This window comes from Beta vulgaris, chromosome 3, assembly GCF_026745355.1.
Source record: "Beta vulgaris subsp. vulgaris cultivar EL10 chromosome 3, EL10.2, whole genome shotgun sequence".
NCBI lineage: Eukaryota > Viridiplantae > Streptophyta > Magnoliopsida > Caryophyllales > Amaranthaceae > Beta > Beta vulgaris.
This window is the reverse complement of record NC_079204.1, coordinates 7,573,254-7,601,107: the sequence shown is the minus strand read 5'-3', so window position 1 is coordinate 7,601,107 and position 27,854 is coordinate 7,573,254. Positions and strand designations below refer to the sequence as shown.

Sequence of the window (27,854 nt, the reverse complement as noted above, 5' to 3'; positions counted from 1 at the left end):
GTAAACCATTTCAATTGCAAAATATTAGCCATTGTTTTCTTCAAAAACGTATTATAAGAAATCATGGAAGAAAATCATAATTTAATATTATACATGCGACCAATCTAACAATGGTATTGTTTTTATATTTGTCATATATACAAGTTACAAAACATGGTGTAAAAGTTTTGTAACTTTGACTGTATGGATGGTAATTGCATAAATCTTCAAACGAACGAAGAGAGTATTAAAAAACACACATAAAAAAAGTTATTATTGAGGGACATAAAAATAAGTTCCAATTTAGCAAAATTAAATAAAAAGAATAAAGCCCGAATCAAATACCCTCCAATCCAATGTTAATTGCTACATTTGCTTATACACAATTCCTAAGACGTAACTTTAATCAATAATATCTTTACCTACACATTAATAGTTGTTACATAGTATTACTTAGTTTTCATAATAGATTTTTCATATCTATATTCTAGTTTCTTTTGTAAATAAACGACTAAACATAGTGATCTAGATAAGATCCAATCCCAAATCCTAAATACCATCCCTACAAAACATTACAACTATACCATATTACATCCACATTCCACATATTATAATACTTCCTCTGTTTCGAATTATTCGACCATGCATTATTTACTAGTATTAAAAAAATCAAATATTATATTGTAATATATTATTGGATTACTGTATTGATGAGCGTAAAAGTAAAGCGAGTAAAAAGAAACAGAGCGAATAGTAATGTTGAGTCGAAAAGCTACTTTCGAGGGGAAAGACAAAGGAAATATGAGACAAAACAAAAGGCCTCCTCAAGGCTCAAGTTCTCACTTCTCAACCACAAGTTGGCTGTTCCAGCATCCCAACAAGTTCAGTTTCCTAAAGTCTTTAAGGAGTAATGTATTTTCGCAGTGGATAATTTACTTTTAATTTTATTTATATTATTACTATAATTTTCATTTTGGTAATTTTCTCTCTCATCTTCTCCGCCGAAAATCTTCGTTGTTTGGGGGGAAATGCTAACCTACTTTCGTGTAAACCTCTACGCGATCCTTTGATGCTTCATTTCATAACACTTCACTACAACTTCCCCCTTTTTCTGATTCCTCTTTAAACCCTAATTTTTAACCAGGTAACTTTTAAATTCAATTTACTCCTAATTTCTTTTATTCATTTGTTCTGGCTGTTTTTTTTTTTTTTGGATTTTTTGCTTGATTTTTCTCTTTTTGCTGTAAGAATTGTCGTTGTTTTTTGTGTTTAGTGTGAAATTGCGCATTTGTTGCGTCATTTTAATGTTATGTTATGTTATGTAATTGAGAATTTTGGGGTGAAGTTGATGTAAGTTGCAAAATGTTATTGTTTTTTCCCCTTTTTAGTGTTGATTGAGTTAGCGGATTTTAATCAATGGATGAATAAGTTAGGGGAAAAGGGGGGGGGGGAGAAGTAAATAATTAGTGGTAAGTAGGAGATTTTGATATTATATTGTTGGGGAATTGAAAATTCAGTTGGGATGATATTCGACGTTAAGCGGATCTTGGAATATTTGTGGTATTATGGGAGAAACGTAATTTAGGAAGTTAGGGTAAGTGAATGTGAGCAATATTTGGTGGAAGAATGAATATGAATTGATGCCGAAGATGAAAGTTGAATAGAGTAGACTGATTGAATGGGGTTGAGGATTGTATTGTCGTGTGCTGCACCGAGATGCTTGTACAAATGTTTGTTTTGAAGTGCTTGATGAGGGAGTTTGCAAGGATTGAAGATCTGAACTCTCAAGTGATAACAGCTTCGAGCAGGTGAGGAAAGGAAGTAGGATTTTTAAATGAATTGAAGTTAGTGTAGACTCAAATGACCTATGGATTAGCTAACTTGAAATACTTGCTTAACTAGCTTCCTTGAGGTACGTGTATGTCTGATCAATTTTCTATATAGAGGACCCTGGAGTTTGATCTGTAACTGAAAGTGTTAGTGACTTGTGTTGGTAGTCTGGAACTTCTACTCCCCCCTCCCTTCCAAGAAACAAATGAAAATGTTGAATCGGTCTGTTACAGAATTTCAGCTTTTTAGTTTATGTTCTGGAGGATTCGTTGGAGCTTTTCTGAACATGTTGAGACTTAAGAGTGTTTGCGGCAATGACTTCTAAGCATAATGTAGGAAGAGGAGTGGTAGCAAGGAGGTAACTAATGCTCTTAGAGGGTATCTTCGAATATTTTTCTAGAGGCTCCAATGGCAGTAGTAATAGAGTAAATGCAGTTAAGTATTAGTTTTTTTTAAACTGTTATTAAGCTTGAGCTTTGGGTTCTATAACTTTTGATATTGCTTTTAGTGCTCCTATGGTGGTTCTATGCTCAGGAACAATTGGTTCTTAACTTTTGGCATCACTTTGTTTTGGTTTCTAGGGGTCTTTTGGTTCAAGGTATGGAATAGAAAGGGAATGAAAACAAATAGATGAGAGAAATAGTAACAAGAATGGTTACCTTTATTAGGTGTTTGGTTCAAGCTATGGAATGATAATGAAATGGTATTACCACCAAATAATACATTTTGTTATTTGAGGGGGAGGAAAAGGTAACAAATTGGGGGAGTCCATTACCACCAAATAATGGTAATAGATTGATGAGGGGTTGAACTAAACAAAAAGAAAGGGAATCGGTAATTGGTTCCTTTTCTTGGAGCCTAAATATCATGAACCAAACATACTCCTAGTATACTTCTAGTGGCCATGGGAACCGTCTCCTGGGTGAGTTATGATGATTACATCCATTGCTAAAATATCGATATTGAACTGGAGACTTCCAAGAAATTGGTTAGAATTAATATATTATCTCGTATAGATAAATAAATAAAATAGCTTTAAAAGTTGTTTTAAAAATTTTAAGATTTTTTGTGTTTCTTGATATATGTTATATATTCGAATAATTAGTAATTAGGTAGTAAGTTTTGGAGGGATTTTTACTACTATGAAATCGTGGAATCTATTTATTTTATTTAATACTTATTGTCACGTATTTTCCACTTAATTCAAAGAACAATTGACAATGGTTTTTTTTCTTTTCAAATTGACGATATGCTAAATGCGCATGATAGATCATATAGCTTATTTATCTGTATATACATATATACTGTGTTTGATTCAACAGATTTTGACTTATTAAAGGTTATCATTATAGCTTATTGAAACTCAGTATGTGAACCTATCTGAAATTAATTTGACTTATCAACTTAGGATTAATACTTTCTTTATCTATGATTAGTTGCAACCCGAAAGCAAATATTGCAACTAATGAAAAATGGAGGGTTCTCTTTTCTCTTCATAAAGGAAGATGGTTGTGTGGTGTTTATAATTCAGCTTATTCGAAAATTGTCAATGAAGTTTTTTATTTGACAATCATTTGGAGTATTAGTTTTGACATTAACATATTAGCACCTTTTCCTACTTTCTTTTTCTCTATTTTCTCTCTTTTTTATGAGGTGACTGCTAATCATGTAGGCTAAGGTTTGTCTAAATAAGTCATTTGTGTTTATTGAGGCTTTGGGGAAACCAGACATTCCCTGTAGGGATTTTCATTTTTTGAGGTGCATGCTGGGATGAGAGTTTTCGACTTGTTAGACTAAAGTGGTCAATTATGAGTTGCTTTTTTTAATTTTTCCCTTTTACTGACACTTTCTTAATTCTTACTGGATATTGAGTTACTGACTGTAAGTCCCTATAAAAGAAATATATAAATGTGTCACATATATAATTACATATATTTTTATTGAATGAAAAGATGTATAAATGTTATCCTAGTTGCTAGCTAATCTGATTTGCTGAGGAGGTAACATAGTCAATCTGCGCCTATCCTATTAACTAAATTCTATACTGTGTAACATGATGTACTACTCTTATTAATTACTCAGAAGATTGAGTTATGTTTTCAAGATAGTAGAGTCTTCAATAATACACCATTATTACCTGAATGCCTCTAAAAAGTTGTCGCGTATGGACGTATTCCTCAAATGGAGATAATTAGAAAGATCTGGGAAGAGATCATAGGGATTAGATGATTATTGAAACTGTTCTCTTTGTGTATACTTGTGAGTGATTACTGAAACTGTTTGGAAGTACTAATTTTTGTTCTTTGCTTATATGTATTCCCCGGAGTTCGGACTCTTCATCTTTTTTTCACCACAATTACCTGGATCGGATCCTACATGGATATGAACTTATGATACTTCATTTCGGACCAAAAAAGATTTTTCTTGTAGCTGAATTTGACACTCAGACATGTATCCATGTATTGCTTGAGTCTCCCAGTCCGAGTAACATACTTGTGTATTTCAAATTTCATGTGTGCGTCCACAATAATTGTTGGAACTGTCTCAACTCTCAAGTTAAATTGATCTGTATTTACGTCAAACGTGTTCTGAGAGTGCACAAAGATTTATGGACCTCTCTTTGATTATTTATGCAGAGAAGAAAATTGTACAATTTTGTGCGTGAAGACCATGTGATTAGGTATCTGTATTTCACATTTGTGCAAACATCTTGCAAGTTGTTATTCATGGCTCGGAGAGGAAATCAACCGAAAAAGGGAATTGATCAGACTTCTTCAAAGAGTAAGAAAAAGGACCCAGATGTGAAAGGCGTATCTGATGAACTCTTAAGCAGTGAGCGTCTTAGCTCCCCTTTATCAGAAGAAGCTAACAGGACCTCTGTTGCAGATGGGAAAAAAAAGAACAAAAAATCTAGAAATGTGACCAAGAAAGATGAGCCAAAGATGGATGATGTGGGTGTTGGGCCCTCAATCCCTGACAGTAATGTTTCAGGAGAGTGTGCGGAAAAGCTTCATAGGAACTTTGATATGTCACATGTCAGTAATCATAGCTCAGAAAGTCATGATGGTGCCTTTAGTCATACCGTAAATGGATGTAATACATCTGGTAGGATTGACAAAGTGCAGTTTTCGCATGTTGTGGTACTTGAAAGCCTGAGACATTATGCTCTGTCTATTTTAAGGACATCTCGTGGATGGCTGGAAAGGAAAAAACCAGTTTTCACTGCTGTAGTGAGAAACATTTACAAAATTCGTGACTATATACAATTGAAACTTGTTCAGACATATCCAATTGTTTTGAAGTGGTTTTTTCATCTGGGTAACATACTGCTGCTTGTTTCTATGGTTTGGTTGGATTGTGCTGTTCGTGGCATGGACTCCTTTCTGAGGATGGGAACAACTTCCTTCTTCACTATTTTATGGTTCGGCATTCTTTCAGTTATTGCAATGATCGGAATGTTCAAGTTTATGCTGGTGTTGGTAAGCCCTGTTTCACTTATAACATTTATCTAAACTGGGTCTTTTCACCCTATGCTTAAGATGCTTTAAATATTTCTGCACTTCCTTCATTTTTACAGTTTAGTGTAAGTGTGCCTTGCATGATGTCGACTAGATGTAGTGTTTTAGATCTTAGGTGAATCGTCCCCTAAATATCAAAACAAGGGAAGATAATGCATGTTTGATTTTAGAAAAGATTTGCCAATCCATAATTGTCTCCTCTAATTTTTGTTGCGATTAATTTTTTAAAAATGACCCCATATTGTGGAACTTGTGTATTAGTGAAGCCATCAGGCGGTATCTGAAACAAGGAAATACATGAGCAATGTTTGTAAAATTGGGGGCTCCCTTCAGGGCATTAGTCAATTTGTAAATTGTACGTTTCTGTATGGTGTAACATCTGATATTTGAAATAAGTTAAGATCCCCTCACACTCAATGCTCCAATGAAAATTCATAGTTGCCTGAAAATTTTGTGTCGAAAGAAACATGCTGTATAGTTTACTCTGTCTGACTGATAGACCTAAGCAACTACTCCATGTATTGGCGCTAGGGGACAACTTGGTTTACCTTAGAGGATTTAGATCTTCTGATTGACAAAATTTTATGCAGGCTGCTGCTGCAGTAGTTGGAGTTCTGGTGGGCTTCGTCATTGCACTGCTGCTAATTGCTATTACTGGTGGAGTATTTCTATGGTTATATGGAGCTTTTTGGACCACATCTGCTGTCATTCTTCTTGCAGGTGATAGTTCTCAACCTTTCCATTTTTTTTTTTACTTAATGCGATATCTTGAATCATTCAACTTTTTACTAGAAATAAATTTGACATTCTTTTGGTTTACGTACTCTATGCAGGATTGGCATTTATATTGAGTCGCGAGCGGCTTGCCTTATTGATTACCACTGTGTATTCAATATATTGTGCTTGGGCATATGTTGGATGGTTTGGGGTACTTATGGGTTTCAATCTATCATTCATTTCGAGTGATGCACTCGTATACTTCCTGAAAAATAATATAGATGAGCAGAGAAGTAAGCCTTTTCAGGGAACAGAAGGAGTTCAAGGTGATCGAAACTTTTCTAATGGTGAAGCACACTTTCAGTACTCTGACATCGGTTCAGGGCAGTCGACAGATCGTAGTGCTGGAGTTGCTTCAACTAGTGGGGCTGATTCTGAGATTACATCCGAAGATGAAGTCGTCCGCTTGTTGAATTGTACTGATCACTACTCAGCATTGGGCTTGTCCCGATACCAGCAAGTAGATGTGTCTGTGCTCAAGAGAGAGTACAGGAAAAAGGTACATTTTTAGCTTTTTCTTTGCCTGCTTTTAGATGATGAGTTTTATATAGTCTTTTCTTGGAACTAAGGTCCTCTTCTTTTAGACTTATTTTCAGTTTAGTCAGTTAATTTCAGTTCAGTTCAGCTTCCCTCTGCAATTCAGTTTCTCTCAGTTCAGTTTCTCTTAGTTTGAAAGAACGGGGCGTAATAGTGGCATGCTATTTTAGGATGTCCAGCCAAAGTTGCCACCTCTCTTAAAAAGATCCTCTGCTCCATATTTAACTTGCCACTTTCCTTTTGGAGATAACAAAAATATCTTATTTCTTTTTAGGTTGTCATTGTCGACCTCTATAACTTTAACCTTTTTTTTGTCTCTCTCTCTCTCTCTATACTGCTACTCTTTGTATTCACTATATCTTCATTCTACTTTTAACAGTTCTATTCTTACCTCTGTGGCTCTGTACCCTGCATTCTTTTTCTCTCCCTCCCTCCCTCTCTCACACACACAAAAAACACACTTACATGCGCCTCAGAGTGGTTACTATTCCGAGTGCATCTTTTTTTGTTTCTGAGGCTCGGATTCTGCTTGTGTACAAGGCTTTGGTATGTGCTTCCTTTTGGGGATATTACTTGTTGATCTATTTCCTTCCCTCAGCTCACATGTGTAACTCTGTGCTTAGGCTATGCTTGTTCATCCTGATAAAAATATGGGAAATGAAAAGGCTGCAGAAGCTTTTAAGAAACTTCAAAATGCATACGAGGTAATTTTTATTTATTTATTGTTTTCTTTGATTTTATGTCATATTGTGATGTTTGACTCAAGCTTCATTGTTCTTATAGGTCTTGCTGGACTCTTTGAAACGAAAAGCATATGATGATGAACTTAGGAGGGAAGAGCTACTAAATTATTTCTGCCGCTTTCAGAGTGCTTCTCAAAAGGTTCACTTTCTCTCTCAATTTGACAACCCTTTATAATGAGTTTGCTCATGCTCTTAGAGTCTATGATTTGACATCTCATGGACTGCAGTAATCTGATTTTGAGTCTTACCAATCGTGGACTGTGGAAGTCACGTTACTAAAATCTGCTGTTTTGTTAAACGGCCGAGTTGTAAAGGATTTTGGAGTTGTCATTACGTGAAACCCCATGACAGAATGCCGCAATAAATGTCATGTCTTTCTTGCCGATCATCCATTATGTAACAAAAAGTCAGCCACATTAGAACTATTTCTTCATCATGTCCGTTCTCTTGTCAAATTTGGCCAAGAATATTTTATTAATTAGATATGTAATTAATGTAACAAATGCATATATAATTATTAATTCACCAAATATATGACCCACTAATTTTCTGGTATTATAATTTTAAATGAATATTCCTTAAATTTGAAATTGCAGATGAAGTTAAAAGCCCATTAATGTGATTGTTTTGAAAAAGCTTCACGCAGCATTGGCTGCGATACGTCCTATTCATCCGGAAAAGTTATTTTCAAAACAAGGTGACTGTTACTGCGAACTGGATTATCTTCCCTTGGTAGAAGGTCAATGCGTTTGCTGCCTTATCCCTTCAATTCTATCTAACTGGAAGCAACTGTGCAGCTCCTTCCAAAGACTTACAAAAATGAATCTCAGGAGGAATAATGACTGGAAATAGATATGAAAGCATACCTGTACAGTTGCTGAAGTAATATATAGAATTAGTGGTCATAGCACCAAAAAATTATATTCACGCGATGGGAAAGAATACTTGATAGCCTCCAATAGCTGTAGTGAAACATAATCACCGACCTTAATAGCAAATAGAAAAATTGATCTAGAAAAGGACATAGTAGATGGTGAGGGGGGTTTGAGGAAGAGAAAGTTCTTAATATTGAGGGATACAGAACTGCAAATTGCTCGAAAAAAAGGAGGAACCTAATGTAGACAAGCACCAGGAGTAGGAGATAAAAGAGACACTCCTTTCTACAAACCTAGGCTACTAAGACAAAATCTGACCCCTTATTTGGGAACAGCTATATGGATCCTGGAGTGCCTGAATACCCTGTCATTGATCATTGCCTTTATTAGCTCCAAAATCTAAACAAGTTGTCTCTGATAACCTATTAACCTTGTCCTAGTTTTCTTGGGTCTACCTCTTCATGCTTGCAAAATGCAATCTCTCAAAACACAAGAAATAATATAGAAAATAGAGAGATAATGGAATGAATATTATCTCAACTGATGGTAAGAAATGAGAGGCAAGACTTAAATGATCCGTTCATATTCGAGATCATACCTACATGTTTAAGTCGGGTTAAGATAGAAGATTGCTTTGTAAAACACGCTCATCTCCACCTTTACCTTGTAAACTTGGGCTTGCTTATTGAGCCAACTTTCAGCCTCCTAAAGAAAAGCAAAAGTTTAATAGTGATCCTGTAGAAATTCTTCTGGCATTTGGTCAGTATCTCTTGTTGCTTAAAGCTCTTTATGTGCTTATCTGCTTTGGCCATCTGGTGTTTTTACTTTGCAGGATCTCTTAGTTAATCATTCCATCATTTTATATTCAGGAGTCCCAACATAAATTGAATTCATTGTTCTTTAAGCTTGACCTACAATGGCTATAACTGAAATACTTATGTCTGGTCTTCAAGCAAACAAAAACGCAATCAGAAAAATAACCTTGAATTTGGTCATTTAATTTTGAAATGTTTTGATCTGTAGAATGGGCGGCATGGCTTCTTCCCTAATGGATTTGCACGCTCAGAGGGTGAAGGAGAAGACCCACTGGGAGAGGCAAGAAGAATTGCTTGCAAGAAGTGCTGTAACTTCCATATATGGTACCAGACCAAGAAAACTAAATTGAAAGCAAGATGGTGCCAGGTTAGTCTTGTTTAGTTAGTTGAATTTCTCGTATGACTTACCAAGTCCTGTTGAGAATTGAAGAGAATAATTCTTTAATTTCTAAATGTATTTGCTGATTGACTGATTGTGTCTAAAATGCTGAAGGATTGTGAAGATTTTCATCAAGCTAAAGATGGGGATGGATGGGTTGAACAGTCTTCCCAACCTTTGTTGTTTGGAATACTGCGGAAGGTATTACAGACAATTCTTATATACAGCATATAGCAATATGATACTATTATTTGTTTTTAGTCTACCTTATCTCTGCCTGATGCTCCTTGACAAAAGAACATGTACAAAATTAAAAGGTGTAAAATAGAATGAACTATGAAAATTTGTAGTGGAGTATCATATAGAAAAAAAATACCGAGGGTGGAATTTCGTGCTTCTGAGTGCCTTAGGTTCTCACTTCTCACATGAAAACGACGCTAGAATTTTTGCTCAGGCTGGAGGTTTTCATTTCTGGTAATTCTGATTGATGTTTATGGTTTGCAGGTTGATTTACCTGTTGCATATGTTTGTGCCGATGGCAGAGTATATGATGCCACAGAGTGGTACATCTGTCAGGTATATGCCAGTCATTTTAGGAACTAGGAAGTCCATTAGGATATATATGAAGTAACGGAATTGATATTTGTTATTTATTATAATTGGTGACTGATACCTGTAATTTAAAAGAAAATTTCAATTTTAGTCTTTACAATGAATCTTCGTGAGCTTGACTATCTGCTGCTGCAAATTGTCATTGTAGGGAATGAGATGTCCTTCTAACTCACACAAACCAAGTTTTCATGTTAACACTAGTATAACGAAGAACAATTATGGGAAAGGACCGTCTTCATCACAAAGAAGTGGTGCGGGAGCAGCAATGGAAGAAAACATGACTGAGGAAGAGTTCTTCGCTTGGTTACAGAATGCTATGCAATCAGGAATGTTTGAGGATTTCAACGGGGTTTCTCCAAATGAAAGTTCACAAACGAGCACGAAAAACAACTCAAAAACTGCTAGTGCGAATACTAGTGCTGGTGGTAGCAGCAGTAGGAAAAAGAAAAAGGGTAAGAAACAATGGTAAACTTACCCAACCATCTTATTACCATCCATCCTGACTTTTGTAAGTGAGGAGAAAAAGAAAGTAAGAGATTCGATGTGTTGAATACCAGATCTTGTAATGTGGAATGAAAGTATACACTGCAAATCTGCTGTTGAATTAGCCATTCAAAGGTTGTATAGTTTCTGTTGTATGACAGTGTTTCCATGATCATTATACTCAATAGGTTGTAGTGCCTTGCAAGAAATGGCAATTCAATTTTTCCCAGAATTATGAGAGCAATTTTATTTACGGGTGAAGCTTGGAAAGTGTGGGAGTTTATTAAGAAGAATTTGCCAGCCGAGCCACCTATATTTTTTGGTTTTAATACTGTGGATCCTCATACAGGAAACAATTGTCTCTCAATCTTCTTCAGGATTATTAACCGCATGTGTGATGGGCAATAATTAATAATGAAGAAAACAATAGTTCTAATCATGTCTGTCTTTATGGTGATGCTTGAGGCAGGGATTCCTTTACCTTTCCTCCCTACATTCGAATGAACATGTAATACAGTGAACAAAACAACATCCTCAATAAACAAACTAAGCAACATGAAGATGAAAGTAGAACAAAAGAACAACACAAGAGAATTAATGAACATGTGAATCAGCAATGAACAACAAGAAAAAAAAGATGAACATAAGAGGAAATATTTGATGAACAACAACTCAACTTAATGAACAAACAAAGAAAATACAATGAACAAAGAAATATTTACAATAAACTAAGAAACATAAAGATAATAATCAACAAAGGAGAATCGTTGAGAGAAATGTTTATTGGAGAACAATTGATGTACATTAGTTTCATGTTCACTAGAGAACAGTTGATGTACATTAGTTTCATGCGTTTGATGTTTTTTGAGCCGCGTTTTGGCCAAATGGTAGACACTAGTACACTAGTCCACCATCTACCAATTGTCCGAAGGTCTTACTTAGTAAGTTAGTACTTACTAGTTACTACTTCCTCCGTCCCAAAATATAGTTCCCATTTCCATTTTGGGTATCCCAAAATATAGTTCCCATTTCCATATTTAGTTCCACATTTTTCCGTAATTTGCCTAGAAAAATCGTGTCCCATCATTTATTTGCTTCTTGAATTTTGTTTTTTCCTTTGTTTATTCAACCAAGATGTTACAATTAATGCTCTTTCACCAATTATATTCATTCTCTCTCCTAAAATCATCTTTTCCCATACAACATTTATCTAAATAAACAAAAAATCTTTACTATCCTAACTTGCATAAATTACCGTGAAAAAAGAGAAATGGGAATTATATTTTGGGACGGAGGGAGTAGTTACCAATAATAAAATGTTTGCCATGCAGATTACTCTTTAGTCTCTAAACAGAAAAAAAAAAAAAAAAAAAAAAAACTCGTGTGGGTAATAAAGGTGCAACCTTGTTCTGGCGCAAGCAGTGGTTAGTACTAGAATTCTAAAACAAGTTTACAGAAGAAGGCGCGCTTCCTGTGTTATCCAGATTGCAGAGCAGAACCAAAACCCCCAAGTTTACCTCAAATGGAGACCCTTGTGAGTTCATCCTCCAAAGTAGCAACCACTTTTCTCTCTCCTCTACCTAATCATTTTTCTGGGTTTTCTTCTTCTGCCAATTCTTGCTTGATATCTCGAAATGGGTACTTATCTTTTGGACCAATTTCATCAAATAAGCTACTTTTTAGAAGCTCTAAAAGGTCATTAATGGTGGAAGCTAAAAAGGGCAATGAAAAAAAGAACAAGAATGATAAAGTTGACACTCACAGTTTTGCTCCTAAATCTGATGAAGCTACTGGCCCTTTTCCTGAATCTGTTCTTCTTAGAGAGGTTTCTCTTTTTGTCTTTAAATTCCGCTTCATTATGTAATTTATATTTCTAATTTTATTTTTTTGTAATTTCTGGTTGCTAAGATTAGCTATGTTCTATGATGAGATTTCTGGGTTTTTTATTTTATTTTGAAGTGGTGAGTTTTCTGTTGAATTTTTAGCCATAGTTGTCTTTGTTCCTCAAAATTCTGTCCTTATTTTTGCCGAATGAAGTTACAATTTTTGTCAATTATCTGTGCAACAGGGCTATTTTGCTTGATGCTGGAGTTATTTGTAACTTATTGTCTGTGTGGAATAATTTAGGGTTGATTTTAGTTATGGATATAGTTGTGGTTTGATTTGCAAATTGTAACTTATTTGTGGGGTTTTAAGCTCAAAATCTGTATTTGGTTTACAATTGTGTGATTGAAATTTCCTTGATTGTTCATTAATAGTACTGAGTGACTGACTACTGAATAATGTGTCTTGTGTTCATGACTTTCATGAGTCAACACCCTTATTGTTTTGTTATGTTGTTATTGAAGTTAACTGTACTACTTCTTTTCTGTGTGTTCTTCAGAAAAAGGTTCAAGAAGATGGTAGAGTTCTGCCTGAGTTTGCGGACGATGAAGAACGTAAGTGATTTTAGTACATAACTGTGTTGTTTTTTGCTCAATATGGAACTCTACTTGAGGGTTAAGTTCTGCGTTGGCTTAATCTGTCTGTGTATTTTGCAGAAGAACTTTTTGAGTTTCTAAATCTTCAGCTGGAAAGTGATTTGAACGTTGAGCAGAGTAAGCACACTCTTATGCCTTTTAGTAATTATTGGAGATTTACTGTGCCGTCAGTAATTCAGTATCATATTAGTTGACTTTCCTACAAATTCAAGGCTACCATGTATTCTTTTAATGCAACCCCACGACTACCCCCACCCCCCCCAAAACCCATTTATCATGAGTTCCCGTGTAGGCGTGTACCAAAGATTTGTCCGTTTCCCAAATTCCATCCATTTATCCTTGCAAGAACTCCATGCGAGTAAAAACATGCATATTTTTGGCTGTGTGAATTTGCTCTGTTGCTAATGCTTGTGGTTTGTAGGTGGAAAAGTATGTTGACTTAGGTTTTAATTGTAATCTTGGGAGGAACCTAGCTCCTTGAAGGCTGTGGCATTTCTAGAAATAGACCAACTGATTCTCTCTATCATCTTGCTAAAGTTCTGATCGTTGTTTTATTTCCCTTCCCCAAGTTGATTATTTACAGTCACTTTAAACTTTTTTATGCCATGTTCAACTTTACTTCATGTTGTGCTCTCCTATCCCAGCTCTCCGACAAGGGAGAAAGAATTAAAGGGCAATAGAAAAGGTAATATGTGGAAAAGAAAATAATGAAGAGTTTGTCACTAGTACTGACATATCTGTTTGCTATGATGGTGTGTTGATTGGTGACTGAGCACCTAAGTAGTCAACCCCTGTTTGGTCGCACATGAAGCTGGTTTTAATAGCCTTATAACTTATAAGTCTAGATTTGATGATGCACGGACGGATGGACGGACGAACGCACATGCACACTTAAACACACACACACGCGCGCGCGCTCACTTAAACCTGCATTCATGTTTTCTCTTCTCCTATGCAGTGCGTCATTATGAAGTGATTTATTTGATTCATCAAGACTATAAGGAGAAGGTTGAAGATGTGAATTCCAAGATTCAAGGTAATCAATCACTTATATATCTGTCCTTTTATCAACATTGATGTTTAATTTCATTTCTCATGATTGATACCAATGCATGCTACTGAAATGTAGTCAAGTGGACCATGCCTAGTTCAATTCCTACTTGGTGGGAACTTGAAGTCTTTTATAAAGCTCACCAGAAGGTGGTTAATGAAGACGTAATGCATCTCAGTATAAATGTCATCTGCATAATGTCTCAAGTTAAATTGATCTTATACATGATATTACGTAGAAAATATGAAGAGATCCTCCAGGTGTAGGTGTATTTTGTTGCATCCTTTCCATGTGGTGATAGAAGCTCGTATCTAGATGCTAAATGGAGTCATACTGACACTGATGAGCTCTCTCTTGGTTGGTTCTTTTTTTTTTTTTTTTTTTTTTTTGCTAAGTAATAGTATAAATCACCAAAAACAATATATATATTTTTGGTTGGTATTTTGATATTTCAGATTTTACCCACCTTTCTCTGATTTAAATGTTTATGGACTGGTTTAGGAATATACTGATCGTATTGAATTTTCGATTAAGCAGGTAAGGACACTCTACCATCTAATAGTTGTTTAGAATCCTTTTGTGCAAGGGGGTGGGACTAACACTAAGCTAGTCAGAATCGGTGAAAGATATGCATATACACGTTAGTAATTTACCAACTCGACCAACTTAGTTTGTTACTTGCACGTTGGGACTAATACAAGATTTCTTAAAAGAATGTCCATTGCTTGTTGTAGTTCATTGGTGCTTCTAAAATGTTAAAAAAGTTTGCAGAGAGTTCACTTTTTCATATTCATGCATGATTCTTATATTTTGGTGTTTCTTGGATGAATTTCATTGGGTTTGCTCATCGACAAGAAGTAATGAACATTGGATCATCAACCTATTAAGTTGTATCATTTTAAGCTAGCAATTGTATTAGGCATTATACCCTTGATTGGGGTTTACCTATGCTGTGACATATTTCTTAAACTTCTTGTAATCTTATAGGCCTGAAATGACGTTATTGTTTCCTCATTGCGTGTATCTTTTGCAGACTTCATAAGGGAGAAGAAAGGCCGGGTTTGGAGGTTTAGTGATTGGGGTATGCGAAGATTAGCTTACAAGATTCAGAAAGCAACACAGGCCCACTATATTTTGATGAACTTTGAGGTGGGTGGTCAGTGGATAAATGACTTTAAGCAGATGTTAGACCAAGATGAGAGAGTGATTCGCCATCTTGTGATCAAAAGAGACAAGGCAATTACTGAAAATTGTCCACCCCCTCCAGAATTTCATACATTGCGAGCTGACATGGTAGATGAGTATGAAGTTGATGAGTATGACGATGATGATGAAGATGATGGTGAGGAATATGATGAAGATGAGCGAGACCTAGAAGGTTATGAAGATGATGATGTTGATATTGAAGATGTTAGCAGTAATAAAGTTGTCGATAAGGGCAAAGAGAATTTGAAACGTGAGAAGGCACTTAGATAAGTGGTCAATGCGCATTCTCTTAGGATTTTGCTGTCAGAAAAGCTCAGAGCCTCAGACACCTGTGTTGGAACTGCTGTGACTATTTTTTGTTCAAGTGCGCTGGTACCTCCCTCTCAGCTGTTGCACTGGTAACTGCCTTTCTGCTGGTTCACCCATTCTAATGAAATTAATGACTATGAGTATACATTTGAGGTTGAAACGCACGGTGAAACTTGGTAATGATTCTGATATATTCGAATATGATGATGTAAAGTTTGTAAGCGTAGCAAGTCTCGTCCTGGATCCTGTTGCCAAAATCTGTGTTTGTCATCTAGTATATGCTTGATATTACATGTATACGTATTCTATATTTTGGGATAATTGGTTTGAAATTTTCTTGGAATGACAATCAACAAAAATGGGGAAAATGAAAAAGGGAGATAATGGTTTTGGACAGCTCGAACATTAGGGATGGTATTCAAGTCGGGCTGGGTCAAATTTATGTCGGCCGGTTTACATAAACGGGTCAGCACCTCTAAACTCGAACTTGACCCATACCTAAAAAGGTCGGAAATTCCAAATCGAACACGACCCGTTTATAAACGGGTTGAGCTGAACCCGACTTGTTTAATTTGATTTTTAAAAATTTCTTTCGAGGTTCAAGAATAGGTGGGCAAGTTTTCTATAGTGAGAATTATGTAAGAAAAAAAAATTATTTGGGGGTATTTCGCTCCAATAACTTTTATCAATAATTTATGAAGTTCTTTTCAATATTTTTGAGGCCTCTTTTTAAATACTCGAAGCTGCAACAATGACTTTCATTTTCAATTATATGAATTAGGCTAATTTATGAGTTTCTTCTTCCCACTTTCTCTCTTCGTGAATTTGGCTTTACAATTAATTTAAACAGGTTTGGCGGGTTATTTTGGAGTTAAAATTTTCAATCCGAATCTAACTCATTTAGTTTTCAAGTTGGGTTGAGGTCGACCCATTTAGTTAAACGAGTCGAAAACTTCAACCCGAACTTGCTTATTTCGAGTTAGATTCGGATCAAGTTTTCGGATTGGATCAACTTCTGCCAGTTTTATCAAACATAATGCTACGTATATCTGAGAAACTTAACTCGGATGGATAAATGAAGTGTAGAAAATGGAGAATGGTTCGCTGGTGAACATATGGGAAGGGGATAATTTGCTAAATCTGTTGGTGGGACCCCATAATAATTCTCATATTTTGTTCATTGGTGAACTTGTTTAACATTTAGCCTCTTTCAAATAAATTCCTGTTCTTTTACACGATAGACACTGAATATGAACATAATGGTTTTCCGAATCTAATCCTTTCGATCATGCAAACATAATCTCCATGCCATATGTACTTTCCAAACCATACTTTTTGTTGTTTTAGTCGTATTGTCAAATTAAATTACACTCTTAGTGGTCATTTGCTTTACATAGAAAATAGAAGTTTTTATGAATTTCAGATTCATAGGAATTAGATTTTCTAATCAAATTAATGGGATTTTTTTATGTTGTTTGGTTTGCAACGGGAGAAATAACTTTTCATGGGAATTTCCACTTACGTGAAAGGGACTAGGTCACTAATGTAGAAAGTGGAAAATCATTCTATATTTCAACTTTATTTCATCAACCAAACAACTCACGAATTTTACAATTCTACAATTCCTAAAACATTCCGCTCCCCCGTGTTTTTGTTATGCTAACCAAACAACCACTTAGTTTTTACCTATATTAGGAGTATCCTAAAAGTGAAGTTTTTACAGTGCAATCCCAAAGCACAAAAGATTGAGCTAAAAAGAAATCTTAAATTGGTGGTTGTTTGACATATAGTTGATATTCCTGAGAAATAAGGATCCCTAATACCTAATAAATAGAACCTTCCAAAGAACAGCTCCCCAGTGGTCAACCAAATAATTTGTCTTCCTTCTCATGGGAATCAAACCTTTACAAGAAGAGATACTTCATATGTACAACCAAATGACCACTTATATTGGCTCAATAGGATCAAAGCTATAATGGACAAAAGTAAACAAAATCATTTGCTATGATGCACGAATGACCAAGACAAGGGAGCTCTGCATAGAATGTCTTTCCTCTTCTCCTACGGCTAGAACTTACGCTGCTGCTTCCCAACATCGGCTACAATGGAAATCAAAATTTGTAATTTGGTTCTTCATTCTCGTCTTGCTGACCTGATCAACAATTTCCTCCAACAACGCCGATCAGTTTTGGTTCTTCATCAAACCTTCCTCTTCTTAATTATTCTGTGCCTCAGAGGCTCAGACATCAAGTATCCCATGATAAGTGTTAGCATGCATAACGAGTATCAATCGGCCCCACAGCCATGCCTGTCAAACAGTATGATAAATTAGCTCTCTGGATGATTAGCACATTAAAGAAGATCTTTCATTTGAAATCTGAGTAGCATGGGTTTGCATAGGTAATGCAATGGGGTCACTACATAAATCATATGTCCCAGTCCTAAATGACTTAAATGTTTAGAGCTTGAAATAGATAATGCTACACATTGACTCACCTATCTAAGAATGAGTATCAAATATTGCATGATGCACCCTGAATGAATATATGCCCTGTTTATACATCCAGCAAACAAGTATTACCCATCTGACCTCATGAAACAGAAAAAAAGATAGCTCGAATATGTAGAGAATATCTTTAAGCAAGTGAATTGTGCTTCAAGGATGATGATTGATGAGTAATACCGAGTAAGGTCAAACTGTCCGCTTCAGTTAATTTCTGTTAACAGCTCCTTCTCAAAACATTGAATCTTCTGAAAGGACATCTGAATACTGATTATATTCCAGGATCCTCTTTCTCATAGTAATATTAAAGAGAGAAATGAGAAACACGCTTACCTTTTAACCCATTGCAATCCAGACATACATATTCTCTGCAGAGCCAACAACAATCCCCAGGATTTGCTCCAATGGCAAGTGTGCTCTAAGAAGCAAAAAACAACTATCCCTCGAGAGTTTAGATTCCCACAGATATACGTAAATTGTTTTGACCTGCTAGACCCAAAAAGTAGGCACCTTGATCATAGAATGTACCTCATTTCTCAGAAGTAAGGTTGGTAGATGAGGTTACTCATGTTGAATGATAAATGGTAGTGATCCTCAAATCCAGCATACCTTAACACAGCGGAGTAGCGGACGAAGTGCACAGGACTTCTGATGTTATTCTCCTGCGACAATATCCAGTTCATTTATAGATTCTTGGTAGAAACATCCTGTATTGCTGAATAAACTTCGAACTAACATATCCCATGTGGCAATATTTGGAACAAATCCTTCATTCATCATCAACTGAAGAAACTCTACAGCCTTATCTGTATCATTCCATTTACTGAAACCACATATGATACTAGTATAAGAAACCAAGTCTGGGTGCCACTCTCCTGCCTTCATTGCATTCAGCAGTTGAATGGCCCTTTCGACGCTGCCATGTTGACAATAAGCATTAATCAAAGTATTGTAAGTAATAATATCAGGTTTGATTCCTTTCCTCAACATTTTGCCTACCACCAGCAGTGCCTCCCTAAATCTGCCCAGTTGGCAAAATCCATGTATAGTTGTATTGCACGTTGTTAGATTCCACTCAATCTCCATTCTTTCCATCTCCCTAAATAGCCCAAGAGCCTCTTCTAAGCAGTTTGACCTGTAAAGACCATCCAAAAGCTCATTAAATGTCGTAGTGTCTGGACAGCAACTGTACCTTGGCATTATATTAAACACCTTTAGGGACCAATCAACTCTTCCACCATGGCATAATCCTCTTATAAATGTGTTAAATGTCAAAGTATTAGGAGTGCAATTTTCTCGCATCATACTATCAATGAAATCTTGAGCCTGATCGAACATCTCAACTCGACAAAGGGCATCAACCATGCATGTATATGTGACAACATTGGGGTGGCACCCACTTCTTATCATCCGATTCCACATTTCAGATGCACCAATTAGATCATTCGACTTTGCAAAACCATCTATAAGGGTACTATAAGTTGTCACATTCGGTATGCGACGTGTTCTCTCCATTTCGTGGAGAAGAGATACAGCTTCAACCACGGAACTATTCAAACATAAACCACAAATTAAAGTGTTATAAGCAACAGTATTCGGCGCAACTCCCTCCCTTACCATTCTCTTCCACACATCATAACCTTCACGTAATCTCCCTCTGGAGAAAAACCCCTTCATTAATGAAGTAAATGTATAAATATTGGGTTCACATCCTCTTGAAAACATCTTCCCTAAAACGGCCATCGACAACACAACCTTCCCAGTATCGCAGAGAGCGTTGATTACTATTGTATATGTAATCTCATTAGGATCCAACCCTCTTGCCAACATTTCATTCAACAAAGCAAATACCTCCTCAAAGTTTCCATCTTGACAATACCCACTTATCAAAGCATTATAAACCGGTACAACCGGAGAAAAAGAGTCAGCAAGCTCTTTAGCTTCCTGGACCTTCCCATCCTTGCAAAGGGACGATACGATTGTTGTATAGCTAACATCATCTGGCGCACAACCCTTATTACACATTTCCTTAAGCAGCTTACGTGCACCATCAACGCGACCATTTTTACACAACGCTTTCATCAGAACATTATAAGTAAACACATTCGGCTCAATTCCATCCTTCTTCATATTACCATAAAGGGGATTTATCATCTTAAACCTATTCTCAGCAAGCAAAGCATCCAATAAATGATTATAAATCTTAACCGTTGGCTTGCAATCGAAATCCCGAATCCTATAGAACATTTTCAAGGCCTGCTCAGCTAAACCCTTGTTCTTATAATAACCAATCAAATCAACAAACAAATCCTCAGAACAACTAACACCCTCTAATTTCATCTGTTGCAAAAAATACTGAACACCATCTAAATCCCCATGTTTTCCAAGTTTTTGAACAATGATTCTGTAGGTTCTTGGGGTGTGTCTAAAAGAATTTGAATTGGATATATACTTAAAATAACTCAAAGCTAAGCTAATATCAGGTTCTTGTACCAAATTCTTAACAACCATATTTTCGTTGAGATTGTTTTTGCTGGTTTCGAGGTAAGGTTTAAGATTAGGAATTGGGTTCCTTTTGTTGAGAAGAAAAGGGATTGAAGGTTTTTGAACTTTCAATAATAAAGAACACCCATCTTTCAAATACATAATTCTAACACAAAAACAATGAATTTGGATAGATAAATTAGCAGAAGATAACAGGAACCCAGAATTAGTGAATTAAGGAGGAAGAAGAAAGCTGAGAAACTGTTACCTGGAAAGCAAGCCGACGATATTAGACAATTGGGTTCTCAATTGCTGGAGTGTAGACTGAACTACTGAAGAGTGTAGAAAATGTAATTCAGAGTAATAGAAAATGTGTATAGTTACTATACTAGTTACTCAGAAATCAATATTAGGACCAAGTAAGTGTTGCCAAGTGGTGATGGGAACTGGCTTTGGTAGGACGGATCCGTGTTCAAATTCCTGCAACACCTTGGGAGAGGAATGAAACCTAACTATCCCGAATTTGGCCTTGATCCGGATGTAACCCGAAGGGTGAACCAGGTGCAAACACCCAAAAAAAAAAATCAATATTAGGAAAAATTTGTGGAGAATAATAGAAAATTAGGCACAAAATATTTTATAGTTTTTTTCAAACAAAAAGTACTAATAATCATATTCTAAATCTATAGTACATGTTCACCCCTACCAACCAAGCTTGATTAGTGGAGGTGGTGGGAAACTCACCTTGTGACTTTAAGATCACAAGCTCGAGTCTCACTACTTACTTGTGTTTGGGAATACCACTTGTGTTTGGGAGTACCACTACCAACACAACCGAAAAGTCAGAGAGGTGTCAGACAATTTCAGGCCTTGTCTAGGCATTAAACATGGGCCTTATTGGGCTATGAAATGGATTCATAATCTCATATTATTAATAACTAATTTAATTATTTTATTAAAAATGATTGAAAAAATAATTAACTTTTATAAATACTTTAATGTTATTTCATTTTTAGCATGGAGACACCTTATATTGAACAATATAGTAAAGATATATCAAAGATTAAACTAAAATAAGCTATAAAATATGAAAAAAGAAAAAGTAAATAGACTAGGGGCAAAAAATTTGGATTATCAAATGTCTTTTCCATTTAAACTCATAGAACCTAATAAGTAAAAAAAATTAAAATATAGGTGAGGCCCCTTAAGATTAGGAGCCTCTGAGGGATCGCTCACTCTCCTCATGTGTCTGAGTCTCTAAGACGGGAGACCCCTCTGCAAGAAGTATATAACTTTTACCATTCACTCGATTATATTGTGAGTATGGTATAATCGTATATCCAATGCGATTTTTTTCTCGTTGCTCATTTAAAATCCTCCAAGTAAGCAAAATCTACTCAAAGAAAGAGTGTCAAATGAGTACAAAATAGTCTTAGGTGGAGTGCACCCGTATGTATGATGAATATACTCACAATACTCGTGCATTTCAGCAATTGTTAGAAAGGAATGGAAGTATTAAGCTCAAGAAAACAATGTAAGATATGTAGAGATAGAACGATCATAGGACCGTGATTTTGACAAAATATTGGCCATTTCAGACCAAGCTCACATGTTGGGACTAAGATTAGGCTAATTTTTTTTGGTATCAAAACCCACTGTTTGAGACAGGATAGATTGACTTTATTTGAATTGGGTTAAATATTGGTTTTAGATATCAAATTTGGATTATCAAAGTCTTTTTTACTCAAAAAAGGGCCGGGACGGATCCGACCCGACAATTGTGTCTAATAAAATTTTGGATATATTCGGATATGATCAATATTGATCAGCTCTACTTGCATCCAAAATCTCTTAAAAACAGGAAAAGTCCTACCGAAAGATAGGTTGGCTCCCAAAAAAAAATCACTTTTATGGTTAGCCAAAACCCCCTAAAAGAAGGAAAGAGTCCTATCCACAATACTCTTATGGTTATTATTACCAAACAATGACATATCAATGAGGTTTACCAAATTAAATGCTAACTACCTAGATGCAACTTGCAAGCCTAAACAATTCATTAGATCTATGACCAACAAAAGGTACAAAATAAAGCCAAATGGCTTAAACCTTGGATCTTGACTAAGCACAAAAATAACGTCCTCGATGTGTTATTTTACTACACGTACAACTGCTTACGTTAGTAGAATCATCCCATGCACAAATATATAAATAGGGCCCCAAGGATTCACTCAAGGTTACACTAATGTTTAAGAGCTAATTAAAGCTATATTAACCTCAAAAAATGGCGTTTATCTTCTTCACTTGTAGTAAGTTCTTGGTAATACCAATTTTGCTCTTAAATGTATTAATTATCTCTGTTAAGAGTAGCGCTGTTGATCATAATAAATTAGGGGGAGGTCCTTCAATCCCAAAATTGGATCAAGATTTGTTGGAATTTCCATTGAATTTGGAATATTTAGAAGCCGAGTTTTTCTTATGGGGTTCTACTGGAAGTGGGTTGGACAGAATTGCCCCTAATCTTGCCCAAGGAGGTCCTTCTCCCATTGGGGTTAGAAAAGCACTTCTTGACCCTTTTACTAATGACGTTATTTATCAATTTGCCCTTCAAGAAGTTGGTCATTTGAGGTTAGTTTTGTCATTTTTACTCCATATTTGATGTTATTATCATGAAATTTGGTTGAATTATAATTTGAAATATCAATTTTATGTTCAAAATAATACGAAGTTTGTTTCTCAAAAAAAAAAAGAAATAAAAAAGCGACTCCATTCTTTATCATAAATGTTATTATTATTATTGTCATTGAGCTAGGAGATTTACAGTCTCTACGTTTTTTTTTAAATATATCTTATAGTATATTGTAAACATTTAAAAATTAAAAATAAAAATTGACTAGCCTAAAAAAATTCTTCCAACGATATATTTTTCGTATGTAACATCGAAAATTTTTGATTAAATTGTGACACTACGATCAAGATTCTACATAGTAGTAGAAGTAGATGGATGGAATTGTTCTTTTAAAAAATGGTGTGCTCGCGTTTTGATATTTTTTCTATTTTATGGTTCAATCAATCTTATTTTTATTATTATAACTCTTTATTTTATGAATTCATTATAAAATAAAATAAATCATTTTTTTATTCTATGAATTTATTAAAACAAAAAAGATCTAGCGAGGTACTGATCAGGCCAGGCGGTTAGAATGAAAAAAAGACCTTTTTGGATAACGAAGTATTTCTTTTTCTCATATATGCGTGTTTTAGATGATCTTAGTTGGGCTTAGTAGCTCAATTTCTTTTGCTAAATGTAATAAATTTGTTTCTATATATGCATTGCAGGGCAATCAAGGAAAAAGTGAAAGGATTTCCAAGACCAAGTTTGAACCTAAGTAGCTCAGTATTTGCTGATGTGATGAACTCTGCATTTGAACGTCCACTATATCCTCCTTTTGACCCTTATATTAGTCCGCTTAATTACTTACTTGCCTCTTATTTGATCCCCTATGTTGGCCTTACTGGTTACGTGGGTGCCAATGCGAAACTTACATCCTCAGATGCCAAATCGGTATACATCTTTCTGCTAAATATATGTTTTCACTATTTTGTTAGTCTCTTTCATTTTATAACAATAATGAAATACATTAATCGATATAATTCCGTCTTATTTGGTAAAGAGAGGTTTGGAATAAAATTAAAGGTTTGGGGTAAAATTAAAGGTTTGAGCTCATATTTGAAAATTTGACTAGTCAATCATCTAATTTGAGTGTTTGGTAAAAAGATGTTTCAATTAGCTTATTAAGCCACATTTATGTCCTAAAGTTGTTAAAAAATACATTAAGAAATAATAAAAAGCACAACAATAAATTTTGTACATGTCCTTATTGGTCATTTTACACAATAATGTAACAATCAACTATCAGCTGCTTACTAAATACTTTTACACAAACAGCTAATACTATCAGCTAATATAATTAGCTAACAACTATTAGCTAATACAATCAGCCAACAACTAACATATATCCGTTAATTGCCAAACAGGACCTTTGTATATATGTGAATGGTCAAAGCCCCTAAAAAAATAAGAATGGTCAAAAGTATATATATCTTTGGAATAATTGATTCTAATAATATAACCTTCCACCGATTAATTCTTAATAAAACCAACCTTTCAATTATTCCTGAATAATGTAACCTTTATATCCTATTTGTTTCTAGTGAGTCAAAATGACTTAAAATCGTCTAGAATATTAACTATTCATCATAGAAATAGGGTTATGGAGGCAAGAAAAGGAAAAATAGGCGAACTGTGAAATGTGGCTTACCAAACAAACTGACTATCTACACGTCGTCAAAGCCCATTAAAAACAAATACCTCTAAAATGTTGCATTATTAAAGAATACTTGAAAGGTTGACTTATTAAAAATTAATCACTGAAAGGTTGTATTAATAGGATCAATTACTGTTATTTCTTTTTGCAGTTAGCCATTAAAAGTACTTCCTGCATTTTTTTACATTTACACACTCTTTATTTTGACATTTAGATCAGATTTATCTCCATATATTAACTTTTTTTTATTCTAACTCTTTTTTTGTAATTTTCTTATTATCGGTAATTAAAGATATTAATGGTCGAGGTCTAGTATTGCCAAACATGAAAGTAAAACTATATATGTACATTAAAAAGGAAAAAAAGAGTCATGTGTAAATATTCAAATTATTAAATTTAGAAAGTTACTACTTGAATCACGTATATGATCAATACTCTAAACTCATCTTAATATGCCATATAGAGTTCACTCATGGTACATCCAGGGGTATTTTTGTAATAAATTAGAATTTTTGGTGTTCATTTGACACCAAATTTGCTCATATGAGTATTTTGCTCATTTACTCATTTGCTCATTTTGCTCATTTTGTAATAAAAGTGTTTGCTCATTTTCTTAAATGAGTAGAAATGTTTGCTCATTTGTTCATTTTGCTCATTTGCTCATTCGCTGATTTTGCTCATTCGCTCATTTTGCTCATTTGGAGAAAATAGTTTTGGGTGTACCATGAGCATGGTACACCCAGGTGTACTATAAATATTCTCTGCCATATATTCTAAACTTATGTTTTTTTTCACCTCAATCTATTATGTTGAACTATATATATGATCCGCACTTAGTGCAACTTATTTAGATAACTTATTTGTATTTGATTAACTTATTAAAATCAATCTAAAACTTATTCAACTTATTACTCGAACGTTATTTTTTTATTAAAGTGAAGAGAATGCACCTTTCAATCCGAAAGTATATTTCTAACCGTCAAAACTAGTATTATTCGATTAGTGATGCTAATATATATGCATATGTACCTTCTTGCTCCTTAAAAACCAGCTAGTAGCGGCTGTATTTCCTCGTTTAATTAATGCAAGTTTTCTCGTTGTCAAAAAAACAGCTAGTAGCAGCATTATTGGCCGTGGAGTCAGGCCAAGATGCAGTGATCCGAACAATGCTCTACCAACGGCGGCTTCAATGGGTGCCACCCTACAGAATAACTGTGCAAGAGTTTACGAACCGAATTTCGGAGCTAAGGAACAAGCTTGGTAACACAGGCTCAAAGGACGAAGGCTTATTTGTAGAACCATCAAGAGGTGCAGAAGGAAAAGTAAGTGGCAATATACTTGCTGGGGATAAAAACTCTATAGGGTACCCTAGAACTCCAGAAGAGATTTTGAGAATTGTGTATTCAAGTGGAGATGAGAAGAAGGTTGGTGGATTTTATCCTAAAGGTGCTGATGGATCCATAGCTCAATCTTATCTTTGAACCCAAAAAAACAGTGGTGTTTAATTTTAATATGCATGGTAGTTTGAGAGTTAAGATTTCAAATTAAAGATGTTTAAGAGACTTTTTTATGTTGTTTTGTTAGATGTTTAGTTTAGAGTTTTAACTAGAGAATTAGAAATAATCGTGTTATAAGAGGAGTTTTTTTTTTAAATTTACCAATAAGGTTTTAGGGAAGTTTTTGATGAGTATTATAAGTACATTGTTGACAATTTGATAATTAGACATGATAATATAAAAGTTTTTTTTGAAACAAAAAAGTAGTTCAAGTAAATTATCGTAATTTCACTATTTTTCTCTACTGCTAATAATTATAATATGTAAAATATTACAACAGCAGGAACAATATAAATACTTCCCTTCAAAAAAAAAACATAAATACTAATAAATTTATATAACAAGATCAATTTAATTTTCAAATGGAAAGAGCGAGTAATTTCTCGTACATATATATACATATACAATTTGCTTTTAATTCCTCTTCCCACATAATATTAAGAGTTTGTCTTGTAGGAGATCATCTATTTTTAAATTAAAATTAGGCAATGATAAGTCCACTATTTAAAACAGAATTAGCCCACTAGTAACTAGGTTAATGTCTTTCGATTTTTCCCTTCCTCTCTCGTTAGCTTCCCCTCTTTAACATTTTACTATAAAATGAACATGGTGATCGATGTAAAGAGTAATTTAATGGTATAGAAACCAAATAAAGAAAATCATTTAATTAGCATCTAGAGGCATATTAAAAATTATAATTGCGAAAAATTTGCAAGTGTGCTTATACTCCCTCCGTTTCCTAAAGATCTTCCCACTTATTACTGTTCCTACAGATACCAAGGAAAATCAAGTTGTGTGGGGCATGGTGTGAGTAAAATAGGAGAGATAAAGGGGTTAAGATAAATAAACAAATAAAAAGGGGTTAAAGTAGGAGAGAGAAAGGATGTAAAATTGAATTAATAATGTAATGGTGGACCATATGATAGTGACATGAGAGGGTAAATAGGGAAATTTATTTTGCCAAATAAGGAATAAAGCAAAAGAGGGAAGATCTTTTGGAAACACCCTTAAACGGAAAGAGGGAAGATCTTTAGGAAACGGAGGGAGTACTATATAAAGGTATATCAAACGAATGTACAAGCGTAAGAGAAAAAGAAAAAAACATAGGGATTGAAAGGAAATCTTAATGGGTACAAAGTTATTAAGATCGGGATCCTACTTTGGATCGTAGGGGTTGGTAGAATCGAATCGGTGGGATCGGATCGTATGATCGTAAGATCCTACTATTCGGTAAAATAGAGATAATTATCCTAGAATACAGTGAGAACCTCAGATTAAAAATGTACATATATTAATAATGACTTATCTTATCAACAAATAGTGATAGTTTTTCGACATTATAAGATTGAAGTAACCTACCACCGAAATCTAATAAGAGGAATATAAAAGTGA

The 27,854-nt window shown here is 34.8% G+C and overlaps 4 protein-coding genes across 12 annotated transcripts; 3 read left to right on the top strand and 1 right to left on the bottom strand.

The window, feature by feature from the left end:
* The first annotated feature begins 755 nt into the window (after positions 1-755).
* LOC104888490 (hypothetical protein) lies at positions 756-10,780 on the top strand. The gene is made up of 10 exons (XM_057393544.1): positions 756-860; positions 4,446-5,288; positions 5,918-6,047; positions 6,161-6,603; positions 7,265-7,345; positions 7,425-7,523; positions 9,283-9,441; positions 9,568-9,654; positions 9,958-10,029; positions 10,214-10,780. The coding sequence occupies exons 2-10, from the start codon at positions 4,536-4,538 to the stop codon at positions 10,532-10,534; spliced, it is 2,145 nt and encodes a 714-aa protein (XP_057249527.1). The 5' UTR covers positions 756-860; positions 4,446-4,535; the 3' UTR covers positions 10,535-10,780.
* A 1,168-nt stretch (positions 10,781-11,948) lies between these two features.
* On the top strand, positions 11,949-15,937 carry LOC104888489 (hypothetical protein). The gene is made up of 5 exons (XM_010673490.3): positions 11,949-12,373; positions 12,932-12,986; positions 13,089-13,145; positions 13,987-14,064; positions 15,113-15,937. Exons 1-5 carry the CDS (start codon positions 12,071-12,073, stop codon positions 15,553-15,555), a joined length of 936 nt encoding a protein of 311 aa, XP_010671792.1. The 5' UTR covers positions 11,949-12,070; the 3' UTR covers positions 15,556-15,937.
* Positions 15,938-17,453: 1,516 nt separating this feature from the next.
* On the bottom strand, positions 17,454-20,943 carry LOC104888488 (pentatricopeptide repeat-containing protein At3g48810). 9 transcript variants are annotated; one of them, XM_048640974.2, is made up of 5 exons: positions 18,626-20,932; positions 18,431-18,533; positions 18,278-18,357; positions 18,091-18,145; positions 17,454-17,902 (listed from the first exon to the last, which is right to left on the bottom strand). In XM_048640974.2, exon 1 carries the CDS (start codon positions 20,741-20,743, stop codon positions 18,752-18,754), a length of 1,992 nt encoding a protein of 663 aa, XP_048496931.1. In that variant the 5' UTR covers positions 20,744-20,932; the 3' UTR covers positions 17,454-17,902; positions 18,091-18,145; positions 18,278-18,357; positions 18,431-18,533; positions 18,626-18,751. The 9 variants fall into 9 exon arrangements, with proteins under 9 accessions (XP_048496931.1, XP_048496928.1, XP_019104100.2 ...); XM_048640971.2 differs by having other exon boundaries at positions 18,278-18,345; XM_019248555.3 differs by having other exon boundaries at positions 18,431-20,932.
* A 1,767-nt stretch (positions 20,944-22,710) lies between these two features.
* On the top strand, positions 22,711-26,617 carry LOC104888486 (desiccation-related protein PCC13-62). The gene is made up of 3 exons (XM_010673484.4): positions 22,711-23,206; positions 23,918-24,143; positions 26,019-26,617. Exons 1-3 carry the CDS (start codon positions 22,863-22,865, stop codon positions 26,385-26,387), a joined length of 939 nt encoding a protein of 312 aa, XP_010671786.2. The 5' UTR covers positions 22,711-22,862; the 3' UTR covers positions 26,388-26,617.
* Positions 26,618-27,854: the final 1,237 nt, after the last annotated feature.